Source organism: Lipotes vexillifer, unplaced genomic scaffold (genome assembly GCF_000442215.2).
Source record: "Lipotes vexillifer unplaced genomic scaffold, Lipotes_vexillifer_v1.1 scaffold1129, whole genome shotgun sequence".
Taxonomy (NCBI): Eukaryota; Metazoa; Chordata; class Mammalia; order Artiodactyla; family Lipotidae; genus Lipotes; species Lipotes vexillifer.
In genome coordinates, this window is record NW_006789022.1 from 2,339,236 (window position 1) to 2,361,457 (window position 22,222).

A 22,222-nucleotide genomic window follows, 5' to 3' on the forward strand; every position below is an offset into this window, starting at 1 on the left:
TGTCGGCCGGGTCCGGCTGAACTGGGCTGGGATGGTCATCCCTTCTTCCTGGATGCCCAGCTATACCAGCTGGCTCTCCTCAGGTGCCATCCGGGGCACCCTGCCAGCTACTGGCAGTGTAGACTTCTCAGTGCAGTAAAAAATAAGCCTGGGTTTTGCCAGCTGAGATGCAGCCCTGGCAGGGGCTCCCACCTGCAGAAGGTGCTTCATCTTTGAGCAGAGTTGGCCCCCTGGGAGCTGGGCAGGGTGTAGAGATGCAGTGGGAGCATTCAGAAGCCCACGCAAATCCTCCCCCCTTTCCTGGGCCTGAGGACCCTCAAGGGAGGCCCTGAGGGTCGGCCCCAGGCGAAGGCTGCTTCTCTACTCTCTTGATACGCGAAGTGCTCCTACAAATCAGTAAGAAAAGTGGGCAAGAGATATGGACAGGCAATTCCCGGTTGGAGAAAAACCAATGGCCAGTAAACAAGTGAAAAGACGCAGAACTTCACCAGCAATCAGAAAAAGCCTAATCGAAATAAGAGACATCATTCTCCATGGCTGGAGAAGAGGCAAAGGCTGGAAGTATTGATATGCACAGGCGTGGTGCTGGAAACAGGCCTTTGCTGGGCTCACCATTGCATTGCAGCTCGCACCAACCGGCACACAGCAGGTCCTTGGAAATACTTGCTTTATCCCAGAAAACACAAAGAACTCCTCCTTGCTCACCGGGAGTCTCCACAGGGCCACTGCTGCCTTTGTGGCCCCTGGTTTGCCACACCCTCCGCTGGGGGTGCTCCTGGGGGGTTTGGCCTCATTCCCACCCTCAGCTCCCTGGCCCCAGGGATCCACACGCTTCCTTGGCTGTGGTCTTTCTGGGCCTGGCCTCTTGTGGGGTGGATGCCACTTCCTGCTGCTGGACAGTGCCTCTGGGTTTCAGCTGTCTCTGCAACCTCATGGCTGGTGCCTGGGCTGCACTGCACAACGGGAGTGGGGGGGTGGTATTCATAGAGACCACAATGGAAATGGGGGCCCCCAGAGTTGGACAGCCCTGGCTGATATCATGGCCTCTTCCAGCACCCCAGGGAATCCTCGATTTAGGGAAGGTCTTGCCGTAATAGTGACCTTGGCTCCCCAGGCATCGTGACTGGCTCACCCTCATCGTCCGGCCCCAGAACCTCTCCTGCCGTTTCTGGTTCCCTCTCCTACCCTCTCCCATTCCAGCCCAACTAAATGATTTTGGGCCTCATAACTGCGTGTTCTCGCTCACCTCCTGGCCTTCGCTTGCGCTCTCCCCGCTGCCTGGAGCACCTTCTCCCATTTCCACTTGGCTGACTCTGGTCAGGCGCCGGGCCCTGGCTTAGATGTCATTTCCTCCAGGCACCTGCCCTGACCTGGGTTAGGCATCCCTCCCACGTGCCCCAGAGCACAGCCATTCATTCATTCAGCAGGTGCTGGGTGCTGAGGCTGCAAGGGCGAGCAAGGGAGATGTGGTCCAGGCAGCCAGGACACCCTGGGGAGCGACATGGTCACCTGCAGCACTTGGTCCTGGAGGCAGACCTGTCTGGAGGGTCAGGAAGGGGGTGCCCAGGGGAGCATCCCAGACAGGGGCCTGAGGTGGCGCCCTGTGGGTGGCTCAGCTTCTTGCCCTGGGAGCAGGGAAGCCAGAGGGAGGCTGGGGTGGGTGGTGGCTGCTCGCGGGAGCCCAGTTGCCTTCTGCTGCCTGCCCCAAGAGGGCAGCCCTTATCTGTAGAGCCTAGCGTGGCCCGACCACAGCAGAGCTGCCTTTGATGCGGGAGCTCAAGGGGGAGAGTACAAGTCCTACTTCAAAGGGCTTCAGTCCCGAGGAATCTGGGTCTCCAAGTCCTGGAATCATCCTGCCCCTCATGTGCCTGCCTGGGCAAAGCCGGCCAGCAGGAGAGCCCAGGCCTGGGGGAGACCTCAGCCTGGAACTCGGCTCCTGGGATGCCTGGCAGCCTCCTCTCCTGGCTCTGTCCTCCCTGTCCTTCTACTACCAAGACCCAGCCTCCTGCCCACCTTCTCTTTCTGGACGCCCCCAGACTGAGGAGGACACAGTCCTCCTTCCTCCATTCAGAGAGTATGCAATGATGAAGGCCCAGTCCCTGCCTCCAAACGACACTTAGTGTAGAGTGGGACTAGTGGCTACAGCACAGGGTGTAAGTGCCTAGTAGGGGAATCCAAGGTGCTGTGGGCCGGTCTGGGAAGGCTTCCTGGAGGAGGCCTGCCTGGGGAGGCTTACTTCCCTGCAGCGATTTGTGGTGGGGGTGTACCTGTGCCTTTCCCTTCCGGTTCACAGACCCCAATCAGGCTGTCTCACTGGCCAGGACCTAGCTCCCATACTAACCTCTGTCACCGTGGCCTTGGGCAAGCGCCTTAGTCCTGGACCTCAGTTTACTTTCTTGAAAACAGGGATGAGTGAGGATGGAATGCAGTGACAGGTGTCTGGTGCCTGGCACCATCGGGCTGCACTACCTTGCCTCTCACAGATGGGTGCCCCTTTAGGAAATCCCCCCTAATTATGAAGTTCCAGATCTGGGCCATCACATGAGAAGGAGGCACATTCATTAGTAGACTCAGGCACACAGCCCGGCCATGCCAAGTGTCTCTCCGTGCCAGCTTCCCAGGGAATAAGGCCTCACTGAGAGCACATCTCCTGTGTCTTCCTGGTGACAGGTTCCATCTGCCAGCCCCTGGGGAGCCACCATCCCTGGCGACGGCCCCTCAGCCCTTCACCCGGGCTTGTAATCTCAGCTCTAAGGGACTGCAGTCCCTTTCTCTGGCCCACCACAACTAATCCATTCGCCAGGGCCCCCATCCAAGAGAAAGCTAATTAAAGAATTTCTGCTTTTGGCTCAGCCTGGACTTTGAAGATTCCCTTTGGTCTTCCTGGAGTATCTGAAAACAGGTGGAGAAAGGGGGCCTCAGAAATGGTGTCAGATAAGCCCCCGGAGCCTCAGTAATAGGTTTAATCCCCCCAAAGCCAGCAGGCATCAAACAGTCCTCCGCCCAGTGCTCCTGAGAAGGCGCTCGAGGCTTGTGACCCTGTGGGCCCCAGACCACACGGCTCCCTGTCCCTGGCTTTCTGCGAATGTGAGGCTGTGCATTCCCCAAGAGGGTCAAGGCCGTGGAAGGTCAGGGCACGGGTCCCTCACCGCAAGATCTGCAAAGCAGTGAGAAGCAGTGTGGCGCTGAGCCTTCTCGTCTGTGACATGGAGGCCCTGCTTCAAGGGTGGCTGCAGCGGCTGGCATGGAGCAGATGCCCGCTCAGGTGGGCTCACTCCTTCCCTGCTCCTCCCTCCGGTGCCCCCCATGCCAGCATTGTTTCTTTCAAGAGCTTGTTTGCCTTTTAGAGATCTTAATCAACAAACCACAAATATTTATTCGACACTTACCAGCAACGTGTGCAGTCCATAGGGCAGGGGTCTTTGGGGTCTCGCTCACTGCTATGTCGGGACCTGGCACACAGTAGGTGCTCAATAAAGACTTGTTGATTGTGTGGTTGGTGGACAGGTCCTGAAAGAGGTAGCCTCTGCTCTCACAGAGCTTACACTATTGCTGCCTTCAGAAAACACCCGTGGGGTCTTTGGGGGATTACTGAGCCCCTAAATGTGGGGTCGTGGGGGGATCTTAGAGCCGGTCCTCCTTGTCACTCTGAGGCAAGCCTGGTGTAACCTGGGAGAGAATCGGGTCATCTGCTGCCATGCCAGCCTCCACCCTCACTCCCTCCCAGGCCCCTGCTCCCCCATTTTCATCACAGTACCGGGGGTGCAGGGAGCATTTAGACCCGCAGTTCCCTGTGCAGGGACATCGGGCCTGCATCACGGAAGTAAAAATGATAAAAACCTGCCAATGAATTCTGGGTGGCAGTAAATTGCTTAGCACCTGAAACAGGTTGAAATGTGGCCACTGTGGCTTTTAATAAGTCCAGCTCCAATGCCGCGGCTTCCACAGGGAGCCGGCTGGTCTCTCCCCGAGGCATCATTTCATCGCGTCCCAGGCTTGGCAGCAGTGCAAATAAGATTTCACTTCCTCTGTAAGTCTCCGAGGGCGGAGTGCTAGGTTTTCACTTGTGCTGTCAGTTAGCGGCTCGAGGGATCCTACTTCCTCTGCCTCGGGAGGAAAGGGTCCCTTGGAGGTGCCGGTACCAGACCTGGGTGCGGCAGGCCGTGCAGAAGCAGGTGCTGACAAGAGGCCGAGGGGTGTGGAGGAGGGGAGGGGAGGCATCCAGCAGGTGGGCTGGGGGCGCCTGAGAGTGATGAGCAAGCTCCACCCAGCCCTTCTTTTTTTTTTTTAATTTATTTGGTTGCACTGGGTCTTAGTTGTGTCAGTCGGGCTCCTTAGTTGCGGCTCGCCAGCTCCTTAGTTGTGGCATGCAAACTCTTAGTTGCGGCATGCCTGTGGGATCTAGTTTCCCAACCAAGGATCGAATCCTGGCCCCCAGCATTGGGAGCGCCACCAGGGAAGTCCCCACCCAGCCCTTCTGAGGCAGCATTTTGGGGCTGGCTGGGGACCTCAGATCCGACCAGGGCTTTGTATGCAGGGTGTTAAGAACTGGCCTCGGAATTTGGGTGTGGGTGGGATTTGGGGTGTTAGGACCCTTCCTGGGTTTGGTCGCTTCTTCAGGATGCTTGATGAGGGCAGGGACCCCTCCTAGGAAGTGGGGGCAGGAGGAGGGAAGCTTCTGGAACCTGGTGGTAGCCAGGTAAGAGCAGCGTCCAGGGACGGGGATGGCGGCCACCCACTCATCATCCCACTTGAACTGGAACTTTTAGTCCTGAGCCTGACCGAACAGCAGGAGTTGGACACATGAAGCAGGGGCACTGGACTTTGGCGTGCCGCATGTCTGCTGAGCAGCTATTCAGGGGACTTGCCCCGCACATATCCGTAACCTCAGCAATATGTGGGTCCTGAGATTTCTTTGGGAAGGAAAGGGCTGGAAACTGCTTGGCTGGAGTGGAGGCTGCAGCAGGAGGAGTCCTGGGTTTGTGGGGAGACCACCCTCTCCCCCAGGGTCCATCTGAAGACGTGCTAGGGAGACAGGGGCTCTTCATTGTCAGCCTGTTGCCTCCACCACCCAAAACTTGCACCCCCTTGAGGGGCCGGCCAGCTCTGCTTGCCCTCCTGTGAGGCTGGGCCTCACTACCGCTCAGACCGCCTCCTCCTCTTCAGAAAGGGTCAGTTATGTTTGGAGGGTCTTCTTTCCATTGACCTGAAATACAGGTCCTGGAATCTCCCCCGTGGTTCCCGGTGATTTCCTCCTGTGGGGCCCAACTCTGTCTGGGCCTCCAGCCCCCCGGGCCACTTATTAAAACCTAAGATGCCCCCATCCCCAGCCCTGTTCTCCAGAAGCCGAAAGCTCGGGTCAGCCTGAGAGCCCGTCTAGCAGGTTTCGGGAGCAGGCCGCAGACCTTGGGTGTGGTCGCGGTGGCTTGGAGAACAGACCCTGTTCTGACATCTCTCCTCTGTGCAGACCTGGGGGCACTTGGCTGTTGCGGAGACACCTGGGCCTCCTTGGGAGAAGTGCCCGCCAGCTCAGCACCTGTACCTGGGAGCCAGGGATGCTGGGTAAACCCTGGGGGCGCCAGGGATGGGGCCTGCACTCCCCGGACAAGTCGGGGGGAAAGCAGCGTTCTCACGGAGGCCCCGGCACACATCAGCAGTGTCGGTGCTGTCGTGGTGGGAAAAATGAGAGCAGCGAGCTGTCATCAGGCGTACGCTTTACAGAGGCACAGGGAGTGGGTGGTGGAGCCTGTGGGTCTCACCCAGTTCTGAGGGACTCCGAGGCCCTGCCCGAGGAGCCCCCAGGACAGGCGTTAATCCAGTGGTTCCCAAATGCATGTGACCGTGAACCCTTCCTGGGCAGAACTTCTGTTAGCTTTAGGGGCTCAGGAACACAGTCTGGGAAGCCAGCCCCCCTGCTCCGGCTTGAAGAGAGTGGCTGGGGCACCTGGTCTGTGGTGCTGCTGCCAGTGTGTGGAGGGTCAGGTAAGCTGGGTCAGCCCTGTCCGAGGCTCCCCCTGCCTGGAGGGGTGGGAGGGGAAGGAGACACTGCCTCACAACTAGGGCGCCAGGGCTGCTGCTCTTGGAAAGTCATCCTCCTTGGGCCCAGCATTGATAGATTGATCTGTTGGTTGATTGATTTGCTGGTGTTTATTGACTCCCTCCCTCCATTCACGTTTCCGGTGCCTCCTGCGTGCCAGGCCGGTGCCCTCTGGGATCTGAAGGGGTGGAAGGCAAGACCTGCTGGCCAGGGGCCCCTAGTGAGTGAGGTGCTGGAACCAGTTACCTGTCCAGGTGAGAACCAGCAGGTGTGGCCCGGAGAGGGCAGCCTCTCCAGAGATAATGCCTGAGTTGAATCTTCAAGGGCCCTCAAGGGCACCCGGCGGAGAAGTCAGCACAGACCCAGAGCCCGCTTGGGTAGGCAGGGCCTGCTTGGGGAGTGAACTGTACTCTGTGTGGCCAGAGGTGGGGCCAGCAGATGGGTCCTGTGCTTATGAGGGAAGCGGAGTCTTCCAGAGGGGGACAGAATCGGACTCGCCTTCGTGCCCCCTGCCTCAGAGCTTCTGGCAGGCCCTCTCCCTTGCTCTCCAAGTCCTTCTCATCCGAGGAAACACCCTCAGTGGAGACCTGGCTCCCAGAGAGCCTCCCCACCCTGATCTTGTCCATGAGCATCCTTCCCTCCCCCTCCATGAGGCTGGAAGGGTGCCCCAGCCCCAGCCCCAGCACATAGCAGGCCCTCAGTAAATATCCACTGACTGGCTGGCTGATCAGGTTCTAGAAAGGTGAGTGTCAGGTGAGGAAGAGCAGGCAGCCCTCCTGAGCACCCACTGTGCGCTGGGCCGTAGGAAGAGTTTGGGGAAACAGACTCGGTCCTTTCCCCGAAGCCTGTGTGGCGAGCCGCCCTTTAGAATGATCTCTGGGCTGCTACTGCCTCCAGGGGGCCAGCCGTGAGGACCAAGAGAAGAGGATGGGGGGGCGAGGGGCACCTGTGGGGTCAGAGCACCCCGTGTCACCCCAGCCAGGCCACCTGCCACCAAGGCCCATCCAGAAATAACTTTGCTTCCTTGGAATATAAGGAAAAGCTCATTAACCCATATCCAGATGTGAAATCAGATCTAAGGCAGAAGTAATGAGCTCTTATTTTATATGTTAAATTTGGCAGAAACTGCTATTGTTCTCACGGAAAATAATTTTTTTCCTTTTCCCCCTCTTTGGAGTGTGAGATATCAGGCTAGGCCTGGAGAGCTGTGAATGTGGTGGGTGCGTCTAGGGAATGAGGGGTGTCAGAGGTGGCGGGACCCAGGCAAGCAGAGGAAGAGCCGCGTCCCCAGCACCCGCATGGTGCCTGTCTTATCTGGGTGCCCACATGGTTGCCGGAGCCTCTTATGAGATAATCCATGGCTTCGATTAATACATCTCCACATGGAAACCCTCTTGGAGTCTGCCTTTAGCTGGCAGTCGCCTTCCCCGGGGCCCGTGGGGTGGGGCCAGAAATCCCTTCTCCATCCTGCAGCAGAATCATTATTTTGGTTCCCATGGTGCCCAGGGAATATACTAACCCAGAGCTTCCATCCCTCCCAGCCACCACCTCTATTCCAGTGGACCCTGACAGCGGGGCAGAGCCTGGGGAGGGGGTGTGGGCAGCCAAGAGCACGTGGGTGACAGGCCCTGGCCCCTGGCACGCTGGGCCGCCGAGCTGAGAGTCAGCAGCTGAGAGGACTGTAAAAGTTAAATCTTTCTATTTATTTCAAGAAAGGACAAGGAAAGTGGACTTGGACATTTTATATGAAAACAGACAAACAGAAAATAGGACCAAATAGTTCATCACATTCATCTCAACACTGAAGTTTCAAGGCACCTACAAGAAGGAGGCCCAAGGGCAGTTCGCAGTGCACTTTGGTTTGTGTTGTTGTCGTGGTGGGTGTTTGTGTGTCTGGTGGTGAGGTTGGGAGGGAAGCGGGTGGGCCTGGGGCCAGGCCAAGTCAACCAGCCAGGTGTCAGATGGCAGCAGGCAGCAGCGGGACTGGTCCCATCACTCAGACCCCCGAGGTTGCTTTGCCCTTCAGAGAAAAAGGAAGAAGCCAAGGAGCGGGTGGCCAGATGGCCCCACCGGGCTGATTCTGCAGGTAGGAAAAGGCAGGGGCTCAAGGAAAGCCAGGGGTGCCCCTAGCAGGGGTCCCTCCATTGGCAGAAGGGACCTTGTTCACAGCTCCGTCCTCCCCATGCCATTGGCTGGCCAGGCATCCACCTTCTGCAGCGGACCCTCCATTCACCAGGGTCTGGCTCAGGACCCCTCCCTGCTCTCTTCCTCCCCAGGCGCCAGGGATGGACTCTGATGAGTACAGCGCGGGGTGGCCCCCGAGCGAGCGCTTTAGCACTGCACACCTCCCCAGATACAATAACCTTTGAACACTGGGAAGGGGAATTGCTGTTGGTGGCTGTTAAAAACATTTGCTCCGCAGGGCTTATGCGTGGGGTTTCTTCTAGTTTACTTTCCTCCTTTGCCTCTCCGTTCACACCCGCCTTGTGACATGCATAATTAGGGGGCGTCCGCTCCAGCCAGCAGAGTCGCACAACTGCGCTGTCTCTCTGGCTCGCAGCCCTGCAGCTGTCCCCAACCTTCAACCCCATCTCCCCGCTTCTCTCCCTCTCAGATGGCAAACCTCTCAACATTGGGTGCTTCTGCTTCCTCCCCACGGCTCTCAGCATCTCTTCAGGAGCTGGATGCCAGGTGGGCATCTCAGCTGAGGCCGCTGGCCTGCAGGCAGGTGGTGTTCTGGGTCGGGTAAAAATATCTAAGCCAGTTTCAGAGTTTTGTGTGTGTCTTCCTCCTGGGTACGCAGAACCTTTTGGAAACGGGACCAGCCAGAGGTGGGTGGTTTCTGGGACCATCTGCAAGCATGTCCTTTGCACAGGGCAGGTGAGAGGTGCCCTGGACATTGGCTCCTGGGAGATGAGCATGTGGCAGTCCCGTGTCTGCTGTGGCTTTGATCGTTGGCTCGTGTTGCATTTGTTTTCCTCCGTCTTGAGGAGAAAGCCTGGTTAGTTCCTCCAGGTGGGCGGCTCGGGTGCGGGGACTCTCGACAGAAGCGTCAGACACGGGCGTGTGGGGCACCCAGTTCTCTGCCCCCCTCGTCACCCACCTGAGGCTTGGCTCGGAGAGGGGGAGCCGGGTCACCCCGGCTGGTAGCCAGATCTCGCCAAGTGGCTGGATTTCCCCATCAGGCTCACAGCTGGTGATCGCGGGTCCTAGGGAGGGTGGAGTGAGATGCTTCAGGGAGAAGGAGCCCCTCCTGGGGCCAGGCTGCCAGCCGGCTGGGTGCAGGATGAGAGGAAGGCCGCTGCCAACACACCCACCTGGACCCTTTGCACTGAGCCCCAGGGACAAGAGAGGAGGGAGGAAGAGATGAGTGACACCCCTGTGTGCCCCGCACTGTGCTGGGCCTCAGTGACCCAGCGCGGAGGAGCACAGGGACCTGGCATCTTGCCCGAGCGAGCGGCCGCCAACCCTGACTGCTGTAAAAGAGATTTAGGGGCGATGACAGGAAAGACGTTCCTGCAAGGACTCTCCAGGCTTGGACTTTTGGGCCTTCAGGTGGGGGGTGGCGTGGGTGGGAGTGGGAAGGACAGGGGCCATGGCACGGTGGTGGCTCCGATGGCCACAGTGCCTCAGGGACTGGCTTTGCCAGGAAGTGGGGGCCGGGTCAGCCCCCCACAGGACCCCCTGTGCCCTCAGTATGCCCACACTGCCCTCCCAGCACAAGTGGGAGGGGCAGTGACAGTGGTCTCAGAAAGCCCCTGCCCTGCCAGCCTCTCCAGCGGGGAGCAAGGCAGCAGCTGCCCACCCACCGGCTGAAGATCTGCCCGGGGCCTGATGTCCCCAGGGGAGATGTGGGGAAAGGTGGGCTTTGCCCCTGCAGCATGGGAGGTGGGGTGGGGTCTTGGGCAATCCTGGAAATCGTATTAATGTGAGAAAAATGGGCCTGACCCCAGTGATAATAGAATTTCCGAAACTAGGGAAAAACATTGGGTTAAAAATGCAAAGGGAGGGCTTCCCTGGTGGCGCAGAGGTTGAGAGTCCGCCTGCTGATACAGGGGACATGGGTTCGTGCCCCGGTCTGGGAAGATCCCACATGCCGCGGAGCGGCTGGGCCCGTGAGCCATGGCCGCTTAGCCTGCGCGTCCGGAGCCTGTGCTCCGCAATGGGAGAGGCCACAACAGTAAGAGGCCCGCGTACTGCAAAAAAAAAAAAGCAAAGGGAGGGAGGAAGTAAAGGGAGGGAGAATCAAGAGCCAGGGGAAGCTTCCTGAGTGTTTTTAAAGAAGCAAACGTGGATATTTCAGGCAACTACTTGGAACATTTCAAAAGAAATGGTAAATGCTTAAAAATGTAGAGTGAAAAGTGCCCCAGGCAGCCGTCACCCTGGCTGGGACGGGTGCATTGAGCCGGCAGCTGTGAGCATGCTGTTGGGAGAACAGCTAGTGGGGTGGTGGTGGGAGCTCAGGGGGGCGCGGGTCCCGGCACCGAGGATGGCGGGGAGGCAGCCTCGGACGGGGAGCTGCAGTGCCTGGGAGGTGGCCCCCTAGCGGCCCCAAGAGAGCCAGCGCGGAGCGTGGTGGGTGGGTCACCCTCTGTGCTCCCTGCCCGTCCAGGCTCCTAGACGGGGCGGCGCATGTCTGAATTTCCTCTCCCGGCGCCTCTTAGACACTGAGGATGGGGATTTTGCAGGCTGTCTGGTGGCAAAAGCGACTCTTTGACGGGGCTGGGTGGCCTGGCTGTGAGATGGCCCTGACCTGCTATTTTCAGGGGACACTGGTCGTTTTGAGCGGTCTCTCGATATCTTCCTTAAAGGGTCCTCAGGGATGGTAAAGTGAGAGTGGGAACCAGGATCTTCTCCTCAAAGAACCAGGTGTTGGCTTAACATCTGCCACCTCCCCATCAAGTGCTTGAATGCGGCCGGTGACAAAGAGCTCACTGCCTGATTTTTGCTGGGCCAGATTTCTCTTCCCTGACTTCAGTTTTCCCTTTACCGTTGGCCCCATTTCCCTTTCCCTGGCTGCAGGGAATGGATCAGAGACAGACCCACCCTGGAACAGAAAGGAAGCAGAAGGACTCATGGCTTTAGAGTCCTGCTCACGAAGGGACTAGCCCGGCCACTTCCCCTAGCTTTTCACTGCGAAGGCAGATGGAATCTGGAGGGCAGGGGCAGAGACTCTGCCTGCGGGCCAGGGCCTCTGCCTGCGGGCCGGGGCAGCTTCTGAGTGACCTGTGTGGGCCACGTAACCCCCCGACCTCGTCCCAGGGGCTGCGCACGGCGCTCGATGGAGGCAGAACTGCTCCCCCACCCGCCCCACCCCGCGCTCGAGCCCAGGCTGTGTCCAACCAGCATATCTGGAGCCAGCGCTGGGGCACGCGTGGTGTCAGCCTTCAGAGACCCCAGCTCCCCACCAGCCAGGCCCAGAAAAATCCCTGCTTTGCCTTTGGCCACTGGGGACAGGTTCAAAAAATGCGAAAAATCCCCCTTTCCCTTCACCTCCAAGGAGTTTAATCTCTCCTAATCAATTTAGCAGACTCGCTTGCTTATAAACGGTAATGATTTTCATTTTTGAGCCTTTTTATCCCTCCTTAAGAAAAAAGATGCCTCCTCTGTCTGCCTTCTAGAAGGCCTGTGCAGGGCTGTGAATTGCTTGTTAGCATTCACCCTGGCGCAGAGCCAGAGCCAGGCATCCGCTGCCTGTCACCTGCACTGATCTGAGTGATGGGGGACATGGGCGCAGGGGACACCCCAGCTGACCCCGCCTGAGCCCTGTCCCTGAGAGTGTGCTCTGGCCCTTGGGGCTCAGGCTGCCATGCGCCCCGAGGCCCCTCCTTCCGGAAAATGCCCCAGCTCCCTCCTGGTTGCCTTCCCAGCTCCATTGCTCCCTGTCTGCCGCATCCAATTTTCCTTGTTGTATTTTTCATAAGTGCGAGGCTCAGAAGCCCCGTCCTCCCTGGCATGTTCAGCTGGAAGCAGATTTCTGGAGTGGGTTGGCTTTGGGACTTGAGCTGCCATTGGAGGGGGTGGCGGTGTCCTCCCCTTACTCCACAGCTCTGAGGGGGTGAAGGAGGGACGCTCAGATGCAGTCCTGGCACATTGCCCAGTCAGCCCCCTCAGATCCCCAGGATCCCTCACCTGTCCTGTCCCTATCACTCTGGGCCTCCGTCACCTGCCTTGGGCCAACCAGAACCTTCCAGAATCAGCAGATGGTGGGGGAGCCCCCATTTGGCTTCTGGAGCCCCCATCTTTTCTGGGTGAAGCCAGACCCGGCCTTAGCCCACTCCTACATTACAGAAGGGGAAACAGAGGCAGAGGCTGTGGATTCACAAAACCTGCTTTCCCTGCATCTCCCTGGAAGCTCTCCCTGACCTTTCTTACTCTACTCCTTGCTGGGGCTGGTGGGCTTCCCTGGACCCCTAGGGGAGGGGGGAGGAGGCCCGGTGCCCATTGAGGAAGGAAGAGGCACAGGCAGGCGTAAGCTTCGGACTTCGGATGGGGAAGCCTGCGTCCCCCAGCCGCTGTCACCTCCCCTGCCAGCGTCACCCAGAGCGGGAAGGAGCCGGTGCCCCAGCTCCTACCCCCAAACCCCAGAGGCCCCCTAGTCGGCCACGCAGCCGCCATGTTAACGGGAGGTGGTCCAGGAAGCAGGAGCCAATTTAGAGAAGATGGAGGCTTCCGTGGGAGGCCGCAGGAAGAGGGAAGGAGAAAAGGGAAGAAAAGAAGCTTTTGATGCACATCATGTCTGTGGAATTGAGTATGACTAATTAATAGATTTTATTCTTAGTAATCTCTTAAGCATTCCATACGTTGGGCCCCACGCCTGAGCTGAGCTTACAAGAGGCCTCATTCGCAAAATGCAAATGACTCGCCTGGCCCTGCTGCCTTCTTTCCTTTTTTTTTTTTTTAGGGGAAATTTAAAGGAAAATTGCCATGTAATAGAAAAGAGATTCCAATCACTACATCTAATTACCACAAAGGGTAAACCACTTAACCAAAGAAGTGTCATGAGTTTTTTTTTTTTTTAACTTGAAACCTGCCTTAAATGCCACAAAACACACTCATCAACGCTGAGGTCAATGAGGTTGTTCTGGCTAGTTAGAGGCTGCAAGGGTCAGGTCGGCCGCCCACAGGAGGGAGATTCTAGACAGAAGTGGTGGCCCAAGCCCTGTGTCCTCACGTGCTTCTAGGGGGTGGAGGAGGCTGGGTGCCCTGGAGCATCCTCTCTCATTATGTTGCATGGCTGGCTCAGAGGGGCTGGACCAGGAAGGGATGGGGTTTCAGAGTGGACCTAGCTTCAGGCCCCATCCCTGGCTTGGGGGGCCGTGAGACAGCAGACATTTGGAAGCTTGTTCTCAGAAAGGATGCTGGAAAGACGTTGGGATGCTGAGGGCAGAAAAGATGAGAGGGGGGGCCCCCGGGCCCTGGCTGGGCTGAGTCTCCACTATCTTCAGCACGTACACTAGCAGGAGGATGCCTGCAGCAAGGCAGGCAGGGCCCGGTTTCCCCCTGGTGTGAGGTGGGGCCCAAGCCCCATTAGTACAAGAGGCAGGAGCAGGAGACTGATGTGTCCCCAGGCCCAGGCAGGCCTGGGCCTGCTTTGTGCTACGGGGCAGGAAATTTCATCACCCAGGCCTGGCCTGGAGGGCGCTGCTGGCACAGGCAGGCTCTCAGAGCTGCAAGGTCTCCCCTGTGGCCCTCCCTGTATAGGGCCACCTGCTGTTCCCCAAATGCCTTCTTAGCCTCTAAGGGGATGATCTGACCTCCCGCCTGGCTGGGGAGAAGAGAAAGGAGGATGAAGAGTGAGAGCAGGGGACCAAGCATGTTGGCAGCAGGGGTTGGGGGTTGGAAGTGGGGAGGCTGGGACTGATTTTCCTGGAACGCTGGCCAAAGACAGGGGTGGTGCCTTGGGGAAGAAACTGCATTTCAAAACCAGCAGAGACCTTGAACTTCTGACCCCCCAGCCAGTGGCCCACACCCTCGGGCACCCCCTCCTCCTGGATGCTGCTAGTGAGGCCCCTCTGCTCCTCCCTGGGCCGCGGGGAATGCGCCTGTGTCTGGGGGGTGCCACAGGGAGGGCGAACTTTACGCGGATGTGACCTTTACACGGTCCCAGCCTTGGCAACATGGTCCCAGCCTTGGAAACATTTCTCTCCTGACCTCATTGTATGAGAAAATGCTTCAGGTGGGAAAAGGGCAAAAGCTTGAGTCTAGAATGAAATGTGTCCATGACCCTCGGCCTCTCCCTGGAGCTGGGGATTGGGGCTCCCCCCTTGGTGAGACCATCCATCCAGCCTGGCAATGAGAGCCGCACCTCCCCTCCACCTCGCTCACGCGGTTGTTGTGTCCATTTCTTTCAAGCCCAGCCTCTTCACTGAGGGGCCAGCGGCATCTTTTCAGGTCCAGCAAATGGCTGGACCCCGGGCCTGTCACAGCAGCCCTGTGACTGCTGTTCATCTTTCTCTTCCTTTCTTTGGCTTTTGTCAAAGCAGTCAAGGCCTTCTGAAAACACCACGGCCAGGAGCTGGACCCCTTCTCATCCTCCCTGCCCTCAGAACAGCATCTCTCCTTTGACATCGCCCTTCCCGGGCGCAGGACAACTGGCACCTTGACAGATGGTGACCCGAGTTCCCCGAGTGCTGGAATGTGGGAGATAGCAGAACCCCAGGCACCACTCCTCTCTTCTTTCCAGATTTGCTGTCATTATTTCATCATCGTTTTAATCTCATGGCTCACCAAACAGCACTGTCAGTTGATAAATGATGGCAACATTGATTCCAGAGGGAGGAAAAAAAAGAACTTAACTCTTCTGAGGGCTCCAGTCACTACCCTTTTGGAGGCTGGCATTTTTAGAGAGATCTGGTCTTCCCTCTTCAGAGCGGCATCCCAGGGGTGGGCACAGTGTGGTGTTCTGCATTCTGGGGTTGGGGGGCGTGCTGTCTCCTAGGGCTTTTCTGAGAATTTTCATGTCTTTTTCTGGGCTTTGTTTGAGCAGCCATGGAAACCATTAGGTCTAATCAGCTGACATTAAAAAAAAAAAAAAAAAAAAAAAGTCTCTGCACCAATTACCTGTCTCTGGAGGGAGCACATTGCACAGAGTAAATGCTCAGGAAGTAGATGTTGAGGTGATTGCATTTGTGGGGAGAGAGGTGAGGATGCTGGAAGTCAAAGAAAGCTCTTCTCTATATCAGAAGGGAGCTTGGCCCAGCTCTGGCCAACCTGAGATAGGACTGACTGAACTGAAAACACCCCTTGCCCAGGGTCTCCCAGCCACCCAGCCAGGACAGACACGCCTCCGCCTTTAGGAACAGCATTATCCCCCACCCCACTCCCATCCCCAACACACTTTGTCTACTTACTCAGTGATTTCTAGGAGAAAGCAACATTTTCGTGACTCTATTGTCTCGAGAAATTGTACGAACTGACCCAAGAAGCACTGTAAGGACTGTATATGTGGCTCTATCTACCCACCTGTAGAGACACGACATAAAGATAAACAGGTAGATAGATGCACCTCCAAGCGCTGGAAAAGCCACAGCTTCCATGGGGCTTCCATGGACTGTGGTGCATGGAATTGAGGAGGGCTTCAGTATAGGGAAAAGAAAGTTTGTTTTTTAATCAGCTACATCGTCGTTCAAAGAATGCAGTGAAAGACGTGCTATTTCTGCAAATCTGTAAGGGAAATGGCATGGAAAGAGCCAGGGAAGAGATTTCAGGACAATATCTCCACAGCAAAACATCTCTTCTTCCCCTCTCCTTCGTGAGGAGCCTGAAAACCTTCCATCATGTCGTCTCCAGTGAGCAGCCGGCAGCGAGAGCTGCATGGGGGCTGCGCGTGTTGGCTGCTTCTCTAATGGTTCCTTTGTGACGGCCCTGCACAGAGCATGAGGCATACACAGACGGTGCACAGGTAGTATCTTTCCAGTTCAGGAAAAATAAAAGCCCCAACCCAACCCTTCCTGCGATATTATTTTTAGTCTTTTCCTCCCCACCTGGCATAATTTGGTATAAATTATGTCTTCATCAATGTCAAATCCCCCTCCTGCCTTCTATTCTTTAAAAAAAATTATTTTTTTCACTGTTGTGTTCTACAAAATTGTCAACCCTCCCCAGACTCTGCTTTCTGATGGGAAAGTCATCGTGGAATTTCTTTTCCTTGTTCTGTCAGATGGCAGCAGGCTGGTCAAAGCCACACAGTCGCCACACCAGGAGGAGGCAGGAGCTGGGTGCTGGCATCATGTGTAGGAGTAGTCTATGTCGGGGATGCCGCCGTCCCGGTAGCCCCGTGTGGCGCCATAGCCGATGGTGTGCGTGCCCTTGCAGAGGCTGCTGCCGTTGGAGGGGAAGATGGTGTGGAGCACGTACTCGTCCTTGCTGTGGTAAGGGTTGATGGGCAGCATCTGCAGCCCGGGGCCGCGGATTTCCAGGATGGAGTTATCCTTCTTGGTCCCCGACTCCAGATAGTCGTCCTTTTTCCGGGTGCCGCGGTTGTAGGCCCGCTCCCGGGTCAGCAGCTCGCTGGCCCGGTGCACGTACCAGCAGATGGCCCCCAGGACCAGGAAGAGGAAGACGAGGGCCACGGCACCACCGATGATGCCCGCCACGGGCAGGCCCGCCATGGGGTCGGCGTTCTGCTCCTGGTTGAGTGTGGTGGTGGGGCTGTAGCTGTCGGCCGTCTCCGCCTTGGCACACACGGGCGTCTCGTCGGCCACATAGGTGTTGCCAGTCTCCATGGTGACCATGCAGATGATATAGGTGGACTTGGGCTCCAGGGCCGTCAGCAGGTACTCTGTCTTGTCCCCCTGCACCAGAGTCTCCGTGATGGAGCCCACGGCTGGGCTGTGGCCCAGGCGCAGCCAGCTGAGCCGGAAGGAGGAGGCGGGGAGCGTGGCCTTCCACGTGATGCGGATGGAGTCGGCCGTCAGGGGCTTCACGTGGATGACCAGGGTCTTGGCACTATCGCCCGTGGCCATGGGGTAGTCGAGGCTGGAGTCAGGGAGACGCAGCCCTGGCCTCTTAGCCTTGAGGGTGAAGAGCGAGCCCTGGGGCGTGGTGGCAGAGGTGTGGTCACTGGCCGTGGTCTTGGCGGCGGCGTTGGCCACTCCGCCCTGCACCCCCGCCTCGAAACATTCGTCCATCTCGCTGGTGATGTCCTTGATGGCCATGCCCCGGACCTTCTCGGGGCCCTGGCACATGAGGCCTCGCACGTTGACCACGGCCGCCCGTGCCTTCACCCAGTCTCGCAGCCACAGGAGGTTACAGCCGCAGAACCAGGGGTTGTTCCGGAGCAGCAGCTGGGCCAGGTTCTGCAGGTCATCGAACAGGCCACGGGGCAGCGTGGTCAGGTTGTTGTTGGACAGGTCCAGGCGCTCCAGCTCACGCATCTTGGCCAGCGTGTTGTAGGGCACGTGGCTGATGGCATTGTCCTGCAGGTAGAGCTTCTGCAGGCGGGCACTGGGCAGGTTGAGGGGCGGGGCCGCCAGCGAGTTGCGCACCAGCGAGAGCTCGGTCAGGTTCTGCAGGCGGCTGAAGGTGTCGTCGGCGATGCGCTGGTTGGCCAGAAGGTTGCCGTCTAGCACCAGGCGCCGCAGGCTGCTGAGGCCCTTGAAGGCATGCAGTGGAATGGTGGAGATACGGTTGTCATCCAGCCGCAGCTCCTCCAGTGTGCGGGGCAGCCCTGAGGGGATGCTGCTCAGGTGGTTCCTGCTCAGGAAGAGCAGCTTGAGCTGCTTGCTGTCGGCGAAGGCATCCTCCTCTATGCTGACGGTGGACACGGAGTTGTCATCCAGGTGCAGCTTCTCCAGCAGCGGGATGCGGGCCAGCGAGTCCCGGGCGATGGTGCGCACGTTGTTGTCCTGCAGGTGCAGCTCCCGCAGGGAGCGGGGCAGGTTGACAGGGAACTCGTCCAGGTCGTTCTCGTATAGGTAGATGACCTGCACGTTGACCTTGGTCTTGAGGTCCTGGGGGATGCCGGCATTGTTGATCTGGTTGTTCTGCAGGTAGAGGGTGGTGGCGTCGTCGGGGATGTCGGCGGGGATGGAGGTGAGCCCCCGGTCGTTGCAGTAGATGAAGCCGTTGTCGCAGCGGCACACGGAGGGGCACGTGGTGCTGTCGATGACCTCCGTCAGGAAGGCGATGAGCCCATAGCAGAGGAAAAGCCAGTCCCGCAGGTCCATTGTGGCTGTGGTCATCACGACGGTGGCCGTGACGGTGGCAGTGGGCGTGGTGGTGGCGGTGGCAGTGGGGTGTGCCACCACCATGGTGGACGGCTGGGGGAGCCAGGCCCCACTTGACTTGCAGCCTCTACACCTGCAAGGAGCACAAGACATGTGCGGTGAGAGCGAGTTGGGTGTCCACCCACCTGCCGCTGAGGGGTGGCTGCAGTCGAGGCCACGGGGCAGAGGTCAGGCCTCGAGGTGCATGCCCCGTGGCCCTTCCAAATGTCAAGTTTACATCACAGGTGATAGCTCGGGCTGAGGTCAGCCTCTAATGACATTGGCTAACGTTAATCTCAGCGGGAGCAAAGATGCTGCCCGTGAACAAGACAGATGTGGCCTTGGCCCTCCTGGACTGTGGCCGTGGGCCTCGTGACGTTAATTTACTGGGAGCCGGGCTGCAGTTTCAGCCTCTTCTTTGAGGAGCCCACACTAAGCCAGTCTTTATGGCTGGTGCTGAAAGTGGCTGCTCAGTGTTGATGGGATGGATTTAGAGCCACCATTTCCCATTGGAACAGGGATCTCGTATCCCTCTCTGGCTCGGAACCAGGGACTGAAGGGAAAGCTTGTTTCTGCAAGGCCTGTGAGCTCAAGGTGGGGGAGGGGCGTCACTAGAACCTGCAAAAAGAATCTGCCAGCGTCCTCACTGGCGAGCAGGGGAAAGTGGGGCGCTTCATCGTCTGGTGTTAAAACAACATGTCCTGTTTGTCACTTGTGCATCTTATAGACAGAAGAATGAGGTGTCAACGGAACTGCTTTCCCACGGCTTTACAGAAATCTCTTTCTATCCGCGGTGCCCTTCCTACTGTGTTCCACGTAATGTGAGAAATTATTTCATACTTTGCCCCCTTCCTAAATCACGAAATTTTCAGCTATTTTGAAAAAAATATATATCTGTTTTCTTGCATTTAAAGACAGGACACAAATAAAAGGAGGGAGGGGTCCACACTCTGAGGGAATTGTCTGCAAGGTGTAATTTTGGTTTTCGCAAATGGAAAAATTGCAGTGTAGATTTTTCTCATATTACGTTACTGTTCATAGTGGTAAAAAAATCAATTAAAGAGAAATTATCTTTCAGCCTCAGTGGGGAAGTGCTGTTCATGCAGCCAGCAAAGGTCTGCTTTATAACTCCAGGTTCACAAACGCTTTTCAGTGTGAGACACAGTGGCCTCTGGGAGCCTGAGCTGAGGCTGCAGCCTGGAGGGCAGCCCCGGTGTGCAGAGCAGAATTGGGACCCACTCACTGAATGAGATGGTGGGACCCTCACTCCCATGACCCAGGGACCCTGTGTCTCCATTTCTCAACCATGTCAAGCCCTTCTTCCTTCTGTCCCTCTCTATTCCTGGACTGCTCCCCTCCGTCTAGCAAACTGCTTGTCACCCTCCAGGACCATGCGCAAACGTCTCCTCCTCTGCTAGGTCTTCCTCATGCCGTATAGAGCTTCCCTCTGCTCCATCCAACCATCTGTCCATCCATCCGTCCATCCATCCACCCATCTATCCACCCATCCACCTATTTACCCATCCATCTATCCATCCACCCAGCTATACATCTATCTACCCACTCATCCATCCATCCTTCCATCATCCATTCATCCATCCATCCATCTACTCATCCACCCACCCTCTCACCTATTTACCTATCTATCCATCCATCTACTCACCCATCCACCCACTCACCCATCCATCCATCCATCCATCCACCCACCCACCCACCCACTCACTTATCCATCCATGCATCTGTCCATCCAGCCATTCAACATGTCTTTATTGAGCACCTACCATGCGCCAACCTGTGTTCTAGCCACTTGGGATTCTATTCTAGTGGGATAGTAGCTCACACTATAATAAAGGTCTCACCTAGAATTTTATGAATATTTAAGTCATTAAATCCTTCCAGCAAATGTCAGGTCAGTGGCCTTTTTATTCCCATTTTACAGATGAGAAAACTGAAGCTCAGAGGTGTTGACTCGCCCGAGATCACTTGCTAAGTGGAGAAGAGGAACCTGAGCCAGGATCTTGGCCACTATAGGCTTGTGGTGCTGCGTCTCGTGCCCATCTCTGTGGGCTGAGGGTTGCACTGTTTAGTGTTTAGTGTTTTAAGTTCCCTGACTAAATTTCGGGTGCTCGAGGGCAGGGACTGTGGGCTGCGTAGGCCTGGTGTGGCTTGCCATCAGTGACCACCCAAGGACAGAAGGGAGGCGGCTGAGGTGCCAGGCAAGGCGCGAGTGCCTCTGCCCTGCTCCCCGCCGACCCCTCAACTCTTACCCCATTTGCATTACAGGGGCCTTTGCCGAAGCCGCCGGCAGCTCCAGGGCCCTCTGGAGGGAGCTCAGGCTTTGCCCGCGGGCTAACGCACTAACTCTGCTCAGGGCCTGTTAGCGGAATGGAGCTTTATCCATGAGGTGGACCCAAGGCAGGTGGAGGGCCGGCCGAGGACACCTGGCTGGAAGCAAGTGAGGGTGAGGGGGAAGGGTGCACGGGGTCTGCGCAAGGAGCCAGAGGGGGATGAGGTCCCGAGGGAAGCTGGGAGGAAGGGGGACTGGTGAGACTGTGACCAACACTCTGGGCCTCTGAAGCCAGCTCAAGCCCCCTCCCAGCCGCTGCAGCTGGCCTGAGGGGCTGAGGACATTTGCCTACTTACTCCTGATGCTTCTTTGGAGGTTGTCCCTAGTCTATGGGTCATGAACCCACTCACACCCCTGCCCCTTGGGACTTGGAGTTGGTCTTTGCTTCCCTCACATGTGTTCTCGGCTCTCAGTGGGTTTGGACAGGGATAAACCCAGGCATAAGGGGCAACCCTCTGGCCAGGCCCTGCCCAACGCCCTCACAGGCACATGTTTGTATCTGCACCCACCTGTCACATACACACAGGTCCTCAGTCCCATTTTACAGCTGAGCAGCCTGAGACTCAGAGAGGTGAGGGGCCCATTCAAGGTCACAGCCAGCCCAGGTTTCCAGCTGCACATCTGTCCCTTCCTCTGCACAAAGCCAGAGCCATGAAGGTTATGGAGCCTGGAGGTCCTGTCTCAAGATGCTTATAAGCAAAGAGGCAGGGCCAGGGCAGGTGCTGGGGACAGGAAGGCTCAGGCCTGCTCAAGGCCACCTTGCCTCGGTCTCAGGGGTCAGGTCTGAGCCCAGGAGCACCTCTGCCCAGGCCCCCAGCATCTGGCCAGAGGACACAAGGGATGAGTCCTGAGTCCTGGCACAAGGGATGCTGTTGGCCCCTGGGCTCACAGATTCTGGAGCAGTGCCCTGAGCAGGGGGCAGACTTGTTAAGGCCAAAGGCGAGGCCAGACCGCCTTCTCTGGCATGAACATCAGTTCCCGGTGCCCACTCAGCTCATGGCCATAGCCCTCAGCCTCCAGATGCCCCGGCATCATAATAGAGTCTAAATTACACCTTTCAGCGGTGCCTGATGGATAACCAAGAAGCATTTGGGAGGCAGGGACCCAAGGCCTTTCTCTTCCCCTGTCTGCGGCCCTCATCCATCTTGGCTGAGTCTCCCCTGCCGCCCCCTTCCCCAAGGCCTCCGGATGCTGAGCCCTGGCTCCAGGAAGGCAGGGAGGGGCCTGGGGTGGGGAGGAAGACAGCGTGCCTTGCCTGAGGAGCCCTTTAATTGCCCGGGTGCCACGAGGCCCTTTTATTCCCTTGTTTTGTGTTTGATGGTTTATGTGGCCGTCAAATGAAACCCGGTAAATGGCCCGTCTTTTACTTTTCATTGTTGCGAGAATCCCTCAGACTTCAGCGTGGTGTGAGTTATGACCTGCCAGCTCCATGACTGACAGCCGGATCCCTGGCGTGCGATGGAAGTGGGGGAGGGGAGCAGTGAGATGGCTCAGACTAGAGGTATCCAGACCCCCACTAGCTGAGAGGTGACCTGGGGCGTCATTCTTGGCATTTTCTATCAGTCGCTAGCTCCTGCCATCTAGGACAGAGACACCTGGGTTCGAGCACTGCCTCTCTCCCTCTTCCAG

General features: G+C 57.4%; 2 protein-coding genes across 2 annotated transcripts in view; one reads left to right on the forward strand and one right to left on the reverse strand.

Moving 5' to 3' along the window:
- The window catches only part of MACROD1 (mono-ADP ribosylhydrolase 1), a 159,922-nt gene that overhangs the window by 25,497 nt on the left and 112,203 nt on the right, over positions 1-22,222 (forward strand). The window lies entirely within an intron of this gene.
- Positions 15,642-18,336, reverse strand: FLRT1 (fibronectin leucine rich transmembrane protein 1). Its single transcript, XM_007462086.1, has one exon. The coding sequence runs from the start codon at positions 18,289-18,291 to the stop codon at positions 16,267-16,269; it is 2,025 nt and encodes a 674-aa protein (XP_007462148.1). The 5' UTR covers positions 18,292-18,336; the 3' UTR covers positions 15,642-16,266.